This window comes from Ostrea edulis, chromosome 1, assembly GCF_947568905.1.
Source record: "Ostrea edulis chromosome 1, xbOstEdul1.1, whole genome shotgun sequence".
Lineage (NCBI taxonomy): Eukaryota > Metazoa > Mollusca > Bivalvia > Ostreida > Ostreidae > Ostrea > Ostrea edulis.
In genome coordinates, this window is record NC_079164.1 from 110787914 (window position 1) to 110803035 (window position 15122).

The 15122-nt window shown below is 33.5% G+C and overlaps 1 protein-coding gene across 2 annotated transcripts in view; it reads left to right on the plus strand.

Annotated features, from left to right (window-relative positions):
• Positions 1 to 883: 883 nt before the first annotated feature.
• Positions 884 to 15122, plus strand: part of LOC130051329 (hemicentin-1-like) — a 485422-nt gene continuing 471183 nt past the window's right edge. For both annotated transcript variants that reach the window (XM_056153294.1, XM_056153293.1), the window contains exons 1-3: positions 884 to 979; positions 7244 to 7570; positions 10663 to 10968. In XM_056153294.1, coding sequence (XP_056009269.1) covers positions 901 to 979; positions 7244 to 7570; positions 10663 to 10968 — 712 coding nt within the window. In that variant the 5' untranslated portion in view covers positions 884 to 900. The remainder of the gene's footprint in view (positions 980 to 7243; positions 7571 to 10662; positions 10969 to 15122) is intronic.

Consider the following 15122-nt stretch of genomic DNA (forward strand, 5'->3'; position numbering starts at 1 on the left):
CCCTTAACAGTGCTTTTTAATGTCTTTTTGAAAAACTCTGTATGCGTTGTTAGACAGAAATAATTATGTATCTCTGAACCAGTTTATTTATACAGTACAGCAATCCTAAACTAATACAATGGAGAGTCATATTTGAATGTTGAAAGAGATATATCTAAAGTGCACTCATTCGCTCCGGTGTTCAATACATACACCACACCTTATTCACTTCTTTAAAGATAACATTTTATACATGCTTACTATATTTACATACACTTCAATGAAGAAGGAGGAAGTCAATAACCTGACAAAATGTGTGCGGGATTTTAATCTCCGTTGTTTGGATAGAGTGCCTTTCATTAATGTGCCTCATTTTACCTCACTGCTTTGGTAAGAAATATCAATGATATGTTAATGTTCAACATCTTGATAAATATTTGATTGTTATTTTTCCGGCGTGTCGTTAATAATCTGTAGACGATACATGAAAAGAATATAAAATCGACGAAAAAAATAGACTATTATACAAAACTGGTAAATTAAAATTGAAATGGTCAGCTGGTATTTCCTGGGTTTGTGACCTTTAACACCGCCTTTTAATGGTCATATATATATATATATATATATATATATATATATATATATATATATATATATTGCTATATAACTCTTTATTTGTTTTAAACAGAAACAGTCCTGTATTCTGCATCATTTTATGTATACAGTACATCAATCATAACCTAACACAATGGAGAATCATATTGAATGTTGAAAGAGAGATACACAGAGTACACTCTTTCGCCCCAATGTTCAATACATACGCCACACTCCTATTTACCTCTTTAAAGATAACATTTTATACATGCTTACTATATTTACATACACTTCAATGAAGAAGGAGGAAGTAAATAACCTGACGAAATGAATACGGGATTTTGGCCTCCGTCGTTTGGATATGGAACCCTTTCATTAATGTGCCTCATTCTACCTCACTGCTTTGGTAAGTAATATCAATGATGTGTATGCTCAACATCTTAATCAATACTAGACTGTTATTTGACCGGCATAGCTTTAAGAATCAGTAGACGATAAATGTATCTGTTGTAATCATACATATTACCAGGAAGTTATGATACGTAGATATATGTACAGTTTCATACATGTTTTACTGTTTCATACATGTATATGTATTTGTGACATAATATGTATGAATGAGTGCTTGTATGTGTGCATGTTTACAAATACAAATCGAAGGGTAACACTTACAATGTTACTAATTTCCGTTACTGTCATCTTTGTTTTTACTTTTACTTTCGTTACTATCATCCTCGCTGTTTTTTCAACGAGGAATTTTCCGTTCATATGAGCCGTATAAAAGATAAAATAACACCTAATCGTAATTGTTGCTAGTGTATGATATGTCTTACCTACATATCATTCGCAAATAAACAATACAAATAGATATAATAAGTAAACGTGGTTTTACCCGAATATCCTTCCGCCATCTTGGGATGATAGTAACGATCGTTACTATCATCAGTTTAATACCAGTGATATTTGCCATACTTAGCGTATGGCAATATGTTTCCAGGCATGGAATAGAAATCTTTAGTTTGCTCCAATAATATCGATATTGACACATATTTATATAACATTTTCATCTGCAGTAGGTTGCTACTGCACTAGGGCTCAAGATACGCATTAATGTCAGGGTCATGGTCACTAGGTACAAGTAGCTTGTAGCAGACAACATATACATTTGTTGTGGAATTTCCTTACTGGCTATCTTGTGAAATGCTGTCTTGATGTGCACAAGTTCCTCACGGATGGGCCATTTTATAAATATTTCTGTCAAATGACACAAGTCCTTAACCACCTTTATTGCTGTGCCTGCTGCACTTTTAGAAACATTGACTCGATGATTGATAGTCACCCAACGTAATTTAGGTCAGGTACTAAATTAAAAGTCTGGTAATAAAGAATATACACATTTGTATATCATTATGTGAAATATCACTATAAAAAACTTGGGACAAACTATCATAAGAATTCCAGTATATATTATAGGAATGAATTTTCTAGTACAATCTCGAAAGACCATGATGCAACCGTTATGTAATTTTTCTAACATGTGTAGAACAATCTCGGTCACAGATGTCAATGAAATCAACATTACTTTCTAGAAGTATCTATGACGATTTAGTGCAAATAGTAATATACACAACAGTATATAGACAGGAAATTGACGGTAGGAATGACATTTAGTTGAAAATAACTATTAGAATAACAATAAGATTTGTATTGATTTCTCATTTCAGTTTTTCAGCAACGGTATCTATGACCGAATGTGGTTTTCATATTTCATAGTTTTGAACGCGTTTAGGTACATGTATTACCAATATCACCACGAATGAAAATATGCATATAATCAAAGTACTGAAAGTACTGATGGGAGTTGATTTTATGTAGATTTGCACTAGATGCTTCTGGGATTGAGAATTATTCCAAAATAATAATAAAAAAGTAGAGACGTACACTCAGAAGTCATAAAAAATATTTTGTGTCTCTAAAACAATCAACACGCAATTATTTATGTTTACATACATATATACACTGATAAGTTAACACATTGTCTAGATTCTGTTCTATTATTCCAACATATTATATACTAATACTATTAAAATTGCCCATTATTTGTCAAAATATGTCACTACACTAATATTCTAGCACAGGAGCATGTTTGAAAAATCTCCACACATCACTTAATAATTCTTTAGTTTATGCTAAATTTTCATTTTTTCTACAACTTCTCTTAAAGAATGACACGACTTACACAACTAAACAATTCCCCATTGCTTGAAGTGCAAGAACTTGTACTTAGACATCAGACATTTATGTATCCTTTATCTTTAAAAATTGTGTATTATCTTACTTTTAATTTGAAATTCAATTTCTAGAGCTCTATGCAAATCATCTAGGAAAATCTCGATTTACATAACATCGTAAGCATCAACAAATGACAGTGCTATAGCTAAAATTTATTTAATGTCCAGGAAATAGCCACGCCGTCTTAATTTTGCACAAGTGAAAAGGTGAAGATAACGGACAGTGATCAATTTCATAAATCCTAAAAGGAATACAAAATTAAGAGTTCAACAAACACGGAGTCCTGTATATATTAGAGGTTGGACCAGGCGCCTAGGAGGAGTAAGCATCCTCAATCGACCGCTCACACCCGCCGTGAGCCCTATGTCTTGATCACTTGAACGCATGTGATTGTGTACAGGACTCCATATCCCACCCCTCCTTGTATTTTTGAATGGTGTTTCAGGTGTAATTTTGATAAGATATAAAACTTTAGTCAGGGTTAGGGTTAGGGTTAGGGTATTGTTAAGTAGATGCAGATTTTGCAAATGTTGAGGTTTCGATTCAGACTTCTAAATAACAGTAAATATATTTTCAGGTTACAATATGTACTTTCAGGAACTTAAATTTAGAAGTGTTCATCAGTGCATGTTTGTATTAGAATTCTGAGTTCATTTCTAATGTGTGGAACTTTGCATGGTTTGAAACTGCACTGCATTAAATTCATATTATAAGATATGCTGATTCCAAAATTAACTAGTCCTGAATTTTGTGAACAAGTACTATATGCGACAAATATTCGCATACAGTTTGGTGCCCGAATGTTAGAAACATGCGAAGTAATTTAGAATTGGTCTGCATAATCGAACACAAATAGGAATGTAGATTACATCCTTACAGGTCAACTGCCTTTCTATTGGTATTAGAAATGCTTATTCAATCTCAAATCAAATTATAAAACATAAATAAAGCGGCAAGCTAAATTACCACTTATGGTGGTACATTTTGGTACTAGATTTTGTCATAATTGTGTACTATGAACAATGATCTACTACTGCAACCTCGTTATGTTCATGTGAATATTATAAGTAGAAGATGCATACCATTATTTTTTCTTCTGTCCGAAATTCGCAAAGGCTAGGAAGGATTTCTTCGGTCATTTTTAAAGACTTGATAAAACTCAAACCGTTGACACCATATGTTTTATGAGACGATGATTTGCATGCATATGATGTTAAATTATTTTGTATTTTTCAAAGATATATTAAAAGACCTGACAGATTCAGCTAAGCTTTGAATTGAAATGCTCTTAAACAAATAATATTAATATAATTACAATACACATATATAATGTCCTACAATGTACTGTGACTCATAATGTGTGTACACATGTCATAATCTACATGTACACTGTATGTAGAGAAAGGGTAACATAAGTTTTCAGAACATATGCCTATAATCACATTGTATATCCTTGATACTATAAGATATGGTAAAAGCAAAGAACCCATTGACAAACATGCATACTTATGCATGTATGCAAATTACATATTCATTGCTAAATCAATCAATTGAGCATATTCGAAAAATTTTCCAATTGGCATATTTCATGTAATTACTTGCATGTGCATACGTATTTCACACGCAGACATATGTGTCTAATTCTACCACCTGACTATATTATTAGTGTTTGAAATCTTAATTTACAATATGCAGTATTTATAGTTTTGAAATTATGAAATAAAAAAATATACATTCTTAGTAATGCACATGCAACGTAAAATCTGCGTAAATACATGACTGTATATAAATGTCCCAGTTGAAGGTTTATGTTCAATTCAACCTCAAACCCCCATATGCACTTATCTTTAATTACAATGAACTTCGATCTTTCTTTCTATGCGGCGACAAAGCTGGACAGTATTCTTCTAGTTTACCTTGTGTATTTATCTCTATTGTTCCCATGACGGAGGAAAAACCTTGCAATTAACATGGGACTAACAAGAAATATACGGAGGAATTTACTGAAGTACACAGGCATGCTAGCTTGTCAAACGTAACAACACACGGAATATACTTTGTTTCCTGTATCTCATTTCATATCTGTTTTGTTTATCTGAAAAAATTCTTATAACAATATGATGTATATAAAGTGCTTACTATTCTTTTCTCACTTAAATTTTTAAGTTTTCTGTGTGTGTGTGTTTGTTTTTTTTTCATATTCGCATTTCAACTATTGATTGCATATTAATACTTTAAAAACCTCCGAATTTTAGTTAAGTTTCAGCATTGCGGAAACCATTAGGAATCATAGCCTACAGTTTCCGCAGACTGAAACTTAACGGAAACTATATAATCGTTTACACACGGCGTAAACCATACGGGAAATCTCAACTTCAGTTTTCCGCAGACTGAAACTTGACGGAAACTTGCGGAGACTATATAATCGTTTACGTACTGCGGAAAGCAAATGGGAAACCTCAACGTCAGGTTTCCGCTAGGTTTCCATATGGTTTCAGTTTTGCGGAAACTAGCGTTTTCATCCAGTGAAAAGTTCGAACCTCTTCTAATTTCTGGGGAAAAAAATAGCTACTATTTTGCAGAGGCAGTTTTCCTTTCGAAAATTTATATTTCGCCATCTAAACAGTAAAAAAGTTCTCAGTTACGTAATTAGAGGTGGGGGAGTCAGACAAAGACATATAAAGAGTGGATGCAATCAAACTAAATATAAGCACCAGGTGCCAATGAAGTGATTATTATACGTGTACAGAATTAATATCTTTAGTATATCATTTATATTTTAATCACTGGTAATTCAATAATTAGGAAATTAGATGTCGTGACAAATAAGTGATATCAAAACTCGACTTTTATTTCAGTTACTTAGATGTATGCAATATAAACATCACCTGCTTCCCTTGTGTAATCATTTCTAGATGTATGTGGATTTACTCCATTTGTTTCTACAGATATTCAGTATCAATCTGGTTATCAACTTAGATAGAAGTACACACCAAATACGGTTATAATGCCCGTCCCCTATCACCTACTTTACAGTTTGATAAAGATACGTACATTTATGAAATGTGATGTCCCTGTAATCAAAGAACGTTAAAAAATACACTGATAAGTGATACGATTGACGTGAAACTTTGGACTGCAACAACAAGCATACCCATATATTCCAGGGAAGTAAATGCAGAAATGTACGTCATTGTTGCTTCATGCAACACGTCATAAACATCCATTTACAAAGATCGTCAGTATTTTCCAGATGTTATCCGATTCTAAGAATTGCAATCTTAACAAACAAGTTATGTCAATATCCATCAAGTAATATCCCTATTAGTAATGTAGATTATTTGTAAATTAGTTTTTTTTTTGTCATTGATGAATGACAATATTCATCAAAGCAGGTTTAGTTTTTTTATTTAGGAAATAGAAGTTGCCACAGTTGGGGGGTCGAAAATGGAACTGAAAAAAACTTGCATTTTACTGTAAATACATAAAATATATGGCGAACATATACAATTCTAACCGAACAGAAAGCAATACATTGAAGAATGGGGCTGTATTGTTATTTAGACAGAAGATATTTCTCCTAGGGGGTGATTAAAATGCGTTAATTTGTCATTTGAAGAACATCTAACCTGGACCTGTTTTCCGGGGGTTCTATCCCTGGTCAGTATTGTCAGGAGGAAATACTATGGGATTTTTTTTACTACAACGTTATCGACTTTGAATGTATTTGGAATAAACCTCATTCGAAGATTTTTCTTTTCATTTGAATTTAATGACAAATTATCTGGTCAAAGTGCATGTTATAATTATAATTACATGTTTAGACACATTGTAAAACATGTTTTCTGTTCTGGCAACTTATGCAAATAATGCACTCGCCATGCAGTTTCCACTAGATATAATGATTCTGAATTATAAGTAATATTTAATTTCGCAATGTCATATTGAATTAGAAACAAAAACTTATCAAATGCTCAAACTTTTCCAATACATGCACCTCTAAAATAATTAGAAAGCAATCTTTTTTCCAGAGAATGAAATAAATTTCAGATTAAGTAAGATTTTACAAGTATCATTATTCTCAATATTGTTACCTTTTTATCAATCAATGGGAAACATCCTGGTTTAATAGTAGAAGTCTATAAAATTCCACAATTACACAATTTTCACATTATATGTAATTGTCTTTAAGTTGATATTGCCAATAACTTTAAATTCATCTGATGCATTTTCATACAGTATTGATCCCAAACCTTTTATCATAAGTCTTAGAATACTTTCATTTTGACTTTGGAAGTACAACACTCTTATGGAGAATAACGGTAAACGCGTAATACCATCGTTGCTATTTCAATTTCTGTTCTATCATATTTTGCAGGTCAAGATATAACGTTAACTCCACAGAGTCCTGCTACAGTTAGAGAGGGACAATCTTTAGTGCTGACATGTCAATCAGGCCAGACTAGTGGAGTATATCGGTTCTTTTATACCAACAGTGAGGGAAATAAAATTAGTTATGCTACAGGAGGAGGAGGTTTTAAGTCATGTCTAAATAGCACTAATGATGCATTCCTAGAGTGTGATTTTGGGACTCCATGGAAATTCAAACTAACATTGCTTAATCCTGTCCATAACCAGACTGTCTACTGTCAGAGGAGTTTTCAGGGTCGAGATGCTGATATAAGTTCCACCATCTTTGTACAAGGTACTAGTAAATCATATCAATAACATCATGTAGATAAACCTTTTTATTGTTCGGATGTACATGTATCTTAATGAAAAGAAAAATCCAGAGTGGAATATTTTGAAATTACAAGCATAGTAAATTAACGCATTATTGTATTCCCTTAATGAGGATTTCTTCGAAAACTTCAACTTGACTTTGCTTTTAATTGTTTTCAAAATATATTTATCTATTTATATTTGCAAAGTGACGAACAATCATGTTTTTGGGACTGTTATGATCTTGTAGTGAAATTCCGTTGATCAAGTTAATCATATGCAAATTAGATAATCAAGGTTGAATTATTCTTTTCTAATCATATGTTATCTCCTGTGTTCGGACAATGTTCCAAACGTTAAGATGATCTAGATCTGACTCAGCAGATTTAGGGAAACTATATAAAGAGGTCTTATTCAATATCGGTTGTTCATTCTGGAAGAAGTCGTCGTATAGTGAAGACGTGCTTGGAGGTAAGGTATTTATGACTACTCATTTGCGGTGTCTCAAATTGCTGAAGACGGACCATTTGGGTATCATAAATTCTTGCTGAATAAAAAGGAGCAAAGTGTATTAATAGGGTGTTTGAAACCCAGTGTTTAGAAATAGGTCTGGGAGCTAAGGCTCAAATGTAAGTTTCAGACCTAGGCTCAAAGCACAGAGAGATAACAGAGAAAAACCAGATAAATATAGAAGATCAGTTTAAATCATTGTGTTGTTGATTATTATTGATTCTGTTCTATTATTTTATTTAAATCCAATCAGTAGAATACGCCAAGTAGAGTAAGGAAAATTATATATATATCTACTTCATTCGTGGTCGAACCTACAAAACACATTACAATCTTTTACAATTTCCAACAAGTATTCAATAATCACAAATGCATTTCTAAAACCACTGTCCCCAACGCTGAATTTGTACTAATTAACATTTCAATCCTGTACCCGTGTTCTTCTAGTGATGTCAAATGGCTGGACAGTAACATATGACAATCAACACCACTTTATCCCCCAATATTCCTAGTTAATGTTCCGCGGTCTTAGTTCGATGAACATAAATCAAGATTTGCAAACACCGGAAATATTTGCATCAGCTTTGTAATAGTGCTGATAACTTTCATAGAAAAATAACATGTTGACTTTAAGCGTGTTCGTCAAGACTGATGCATCGATAATATTTGAACAGTCTACTAGTGCATGAAAGTTTTATAGATATGACATGCATTCATTTGACACGGTTACTTAGCACTCTTAGTATTAATAGGCCTCAACAGCAGCAACATTTCCTAAATACATATCTAAATATATTATGTCTATTTTCTTTCTAAACTTAACCCCCTTCCCCACAATCACACACTTTAACGCACTTTCAATGAGCATTTGTTTTTACTGCGTTTTATCGTTGATGCAGCGAAAAGTGTTAATTTTTTTGAATATCTTGGGTTGTAAGACAAAATAGTGATCAAATGAGCGATTTGCCAGATTTATTTGATAGTTCCAACAGTAGCAAAGATGCATTACTGCAACGCAGCTTCATTGTTTACCGACGGGAAAATCTAACGCGGTATTGTAGAGGAATTTTTCATCTTTGGTTTTATTATTTTATTTTATTATTTCAATTCATTATATTTCTACAGGGTTATGAAGATTACTGATTGTCAGGAAGATGATCATTTTATTTTAAAGTTGCATCAGAAAGAGGGGGGGGGGGTACTAAAATCCATCATGAATTACATAATGAATTTCGTGGTATGCATAAGTTATGTATATCAAACAAAGTATACAAAATAGGGGAAATATTTTTTATATGTATAAGATCTTTTAGACTGTAGTAGTATAGGGTATTATATATCTGAAACACTCTTAATCGTATACATTGTGTCTGATGCACAGGAAAACATAAGACAATTTGATTTTCACGATTAAAAAATATGTTTAGTTGGTTAGTTGTATATTGTTTAATGTCCCTCTTGCGAATGTTTCACTGATATGGAGACGGTCAAAAAAGTATGTTTAGACTATGTATTCATATGTATGTCTTTAAAGGTTTGTCCTTAATACTGGGGAATCTTAAAGACATTCAAATGACAAATACCTGATAATAGTTTATATAGGGATAAAGGTCTGGACCCAGTTGCACAAAAGTTAGTTAACTTTAACTGACAGTTAACTTACCATTAACTTGAACATGTATATAGTGTTAACTTGACATTAACTATCAGTTAAACTGAACTAACTTTTGTGCAACTGGCCCCAGTTTTACATGTACGTCACGAGTGTTTAAAAATAGCAGTGTGTTTTACAAATGAACTTACGACTTATGACCAACTTAACATGATGGAATTTTCCGGGTTTTTCGTAAGATCATACGCTCCAAATGCAAAATATTTTCTTTTTAAATGTTGAAAATTAAAGCCTCAGAAAAGCTTTACTTCATTCATTTAAACTAATAACTGTGCAATACAATTTAAGACTTGCGACTTTGTCACAAGTTGTTTTGTAAAACGGGCCCCTGGTACGGAGATCCGATTAGGAAAAGTTGCCGCTTCTATGCAACACCTTTTTAAAGGTTCATACTAGTTACACATTGCATTTGACATGTAGTGTATTTATATAAACACAAAGATTGTCGTGAACTCTAATATAGTGATGTTTTGTACTTTAAATCAAATATTTCTTCACTTAGGACATTTATTTTTATCTAAGTGTTTATTGTAGCCTGTGCGCCAAAATAACTCACCGCGTTTATTTAGAATATTTATCAAGACTTGCCTAAATACCTACCTGGTATCTCTAAAAAATCACGTTACATAGATCGATGCTGCCATCTTCATGGTAACAAGGAACAAAATCATAAATTTCAATGATTCAATGAGTAGTTACGTGGTAATAACATCGGTCAAAATAAAACAACAGATGTACAAGTATCTCGTCAAGTGGTGGTAGGTACTATAGATGAAACGATCATTTGAAATGAAATTACTTATAGTGCTTTGAGTGTGAACACTATATTGTTAAAATGTAATAATAATAGTACTGGTAGTAGTGATGATTATTGTAAAACGTTATTATTTCAGTGCCCGTCAGTAGTATCACACTGTCACCATCGTCCAGTGTAGAGGTCATTGAAGGAACGTCCTTCACCTTCAGCTGTGTATCAAAAGCTGCCAGACCAGCAGCAAACATAACGTGGTACAAAGACGGCGTGGTCGTGAGTGAAAGTTCATCGAGTACTTCAACGAATAACCTGTTGTACGATGTGACCAGTAATCTTACGTCATCCTATCAAAGAACGGATAATGGGAGGAGGTTACATTGTACTGCAGTCAACATAAATGGAGATACACCAAAACAGTCATCCCAAGCTCAACTAAATGTTATATGTAAGTATATATGTGGGGCGTTTTAACAACACCCATATTTGTGTGAAATTTAGATATGTATATGGGCAAAGAACAGTACTCTAAAACTTACATTTTGATTGATTGATGGGTTTCAACAATATCAAAAAGGGCTTGCAAGATATTTCGATCAGGGTAAATCGCATTAGCGAGTAAGTTTTGAATTAAAAAAAAAATAGAATATCCATCCTGTTCTAAATGAAGTTCACATATCATAGTAAAGTTAACTTTTATCCTATATCATTGCGTTTCTTTTGAAAAATGAATCTTATTTATTACAATGCTCTTCCAATCAGTGGAATTCCGGTAAGTAAAAATCTGATTTATAAACATTATAGGATATGCTCGTGAATAGTCTTGATTTTTTCTTGATATGTGAAATTTAATTCAATTGAGAAATTCGTATATTGTTTACACAAGCCTTAAATTCATGTAAAAATAAAGCAATTTTCAATCCGGGAATCATGCCAAGCCTAAGACGTTTAAACCATGGAGCGACTGTTTCTTCACCAAGTGCCCGACATTGAAAGCAAATGAAAGTCATGGGTCCTTTCGGATATGACCATAAAAACGGAGGTCCCATTTTTTAGGTTATCCGCGCCTATGGAACGCCGTTACTGCCTTACAGTGTAAATTAACCTTACGTTATGTGGTTACATCATTACGTTATGTGGTTACATCATTACATTATGTCGATAAATCGTTACGTTATGTCGATATAATTTTATATTTCCATATCCACTGTCTTCTCCCACTATAACCTTGTCCTCACCAGTTGCATTTATTTTTCTATAATTTAGTTTTACTTGTAACACGGAATTTGATTGGCTGAACACACTGGAAAAAAAAGTGTATATTGTATGATGTAACTTGGTATAGGGATACGGCCCCTTCACAATCCAAAACGGCACTGTCTTTTATTTGAAAATTCATATCGTAGGCATTCTATGAAATAGAAAATCAAGAGAACAAACCGTGCCGAATAAAATACTTTTTTCTCGATGTTCAACAAGACGTACATAGTTTTTTCACATATAATTACACAAAACAACAACAGTAAAAACTCGTAGGATACTAATTCTGATACAACGATATCATTTGCAGAATAATGGTATAAGTACTTGCAACTTTGCTGTTTCATTATAAAATATAAGATATATTTTCACTTTGGGGATTGCTTGATCAGCCTATCAAAGCATATAATGCGTCATGTATTACAAAATGTACATATTCCAGATGATGTCACGTGACATCTGGATCGCATTCTGTGAATTGTTTATATTTTTCAGTGTCTGATTTAATAGGCGACAATTCTGCATAAGTAATGGTAATGGTAAGTTCTAATTTAGTTTAAAACTTATATAAAGTAAGGAAACCGCAATTTATGAAGCATTTTCTGATGCATGACGTATTTTGTGTGATGTCGGCTTTAGGTTTATAAAAATAAAAATAAACAACTCTCCGATACTTTATGTTGGATCGTCTCAAAACTCGATCTTGCGCTGCGCAGTAAACACTAAACCTACATAGGTAGCTCACACATATCTTCTATATCAGGATTCGTTGAAAACATCAACTTGCATTTAAAGTACATGCTCCAGTTTTGCATAGATGGCGGTTTTCTCGTTCGACGCTTCCTCAGTCTGTTGATAAGTGAATCCTTGCGCAATGCAAGTTATTTCTATTTCTCAGTGATAGTTTACTTTTTTGTATAAATGAAGACTTGTACAGTGTATTTTTGACTTTTTGCATCAAATTATAAGGAATGAAGCTAATTTTGAAGCGAATCGGATTAAAAGAAGCGTTAACAATTTACATTATATCGTATAACATAGGTCAAAATTAGATCCATTCCTTAAATAATCGTAATTGCTTTGGCTGTAACCGCAATTGTTACTCAGAACTTGCTCTGAGAGAACACTTCAATTATATGTGTATTTTAAAGACTATATATAGTTAATATTGTCAAAATGATTAAAATGTAGTGATCAGCAAAAATATTAAAAAATTAAAATAATTGAAATGTGATTACTTTATTTTCATTATTTTTTTAAGTCGATTATAAACATCGTACATAATTGTATAATAAAACGATTACAGATAAAACAGAGGTGTCCGAATTCTATATGCATCTGTAAATGCCTCAATGTACAAGGAAAGACAACTCTTCATATACCAGAAGGTTAAGAGTGCGCGATTACCAGAGAATTTGCCTCAAATCCCAATTCGTTCATATCGACCATGGACAGCTCAAAAATGCTGTTCAATTCTTATATTTATATTTATTTACTAAATCACCGTTTGTTTATTGCTTAGAACTATAAATCGTAAAATATTTTGTTTCATAAAACGAACTCGGTGACAGTCGTATTTTGATGTGCTTCGAAACATAGACACGACGTCACACTTCGTCTTACCCTGCCTTTTATCAACATTGTACGGTGTACTGTATTTTTGAGCTAGGAGACCACTAGATTGGGATGATAATGTACGTACGTTCACAATCTTAATCCGAGGTGTGACTTGGCGAGATCTTTGTCACATATGCTGTATTTTTTTTTTAAAAATCATTACGCTCACTCAGTCTCGTGCTTTAAACTAGTCTAGTTAATATTCCACTTAGAGTCAATATGAACGGATTGTGTCGCGTATGGCATGTCAAAAGTTGCAATATTTGATGTTTTTCATTTGTATTGTATAATTTTCCATTTGTATTCTATATTTTCCATTTGTATTGTATAATGTTCCATTTGCATTCTATATTTTCCATTTGCATTGCATAATTTTTCATTTGTATTGTATAATTTCCATTTGTATTGTATAATTTTTCTTTTGTATTGTATATTTTCCATTTCTATTCTATAATTTTTCATTTGTATTGTATCCAAGGGATTGTCTATTTTGATTTCTTACGAAGGATTTAATTACTTAACGTTGTTTTGAGAATTGTTTACTGCTGTAGATGTGCTTAGCGTACAGGGCCGTAGCAATGCGGATTCTTTACCGTGCCAACACCTGCCACAACACAGGATATCTGTTTTTAAGGCCATTTCGGAAAGACCAGTGATTCTCACTTTTAGATACCGAGTGTTTGGCAAAAGAGAGATCACTACCTATGTTTATGTCTTATTAGGTTTGATGCGGTAATGGCAGGAGCGGGGCTCGAACTCAATATCTCCCGTCCACAAGTCCACAAACCTAACAATATATTACTGAGCTACCGCAACCAGGTCCATGCAGAATCCAGCTCCCCTCCCTCAACATGATTTATTTTTATTGAACTGTCCAGAAAAGCATGCACATTTCATTTAGTCAGAATTTAGTAGATTCGGGAGACTTTGACCCTTGGGTTTAACATCGAGCTTGGTTTGTTACAACTATTCATTGGATTAATCTTGAGTTATCGTTTATCGAATTTGGTAATGTGTGAGATGTTGAAGAGGTCAAGTTCAGGAACCACGTTTAACAGGAATGTACCGTAGTTGCTCAATGCAATGGCGTGACACCCCCGTCCCCTCAATTAATTGCTTTTATGCGCCTATTGTGATCATCACGTTCAAACTAGTCCCAGGCCGATCTAGATAATTCTGAATGAAAGGATGCAGTAAACTGCTGGATGTCTGAGGACTGTCTTAAGATCCCTAGTGACTTCAGGGCAAAGCCTTGGTGGGTGGATGCAGGTGGAGGGCGAAGTCCACTGAAAAAAAGTGCGTTCTGACAAAATAAAACGTACATTCATGTTTTTGTCGACATTTCTATACAAAATAAACAAACTATCATATTTGTGAAGGGAGTGGGGTCACCCGGCAAGATTCGTCATTGCTAGCTACATACATGTATGTTCAACTAGTCCTATATGGAACCGGTCGCGGTAGTTCAGTGATATACCCTTTGGTATGTAGCCGTGAGGTCGCATGTTCGAGTTCTGCTCGTGTCGTGGCAGCATCACGCCTTAAACATAAATATAGCTAATACTTCGCCAAACGCATAGCTATTTAAAAGTGAGAATCGCCGTAAATTAATGTGATCTTAAAAGCAGTTGCTACTGGCGTTGGCACGTTAAAGAACTCCCACTGCTACGCCACTGTGCGTCTATTTGTGGTACGTCACCGGCCTACAGCTGTTGACGGCTAAAT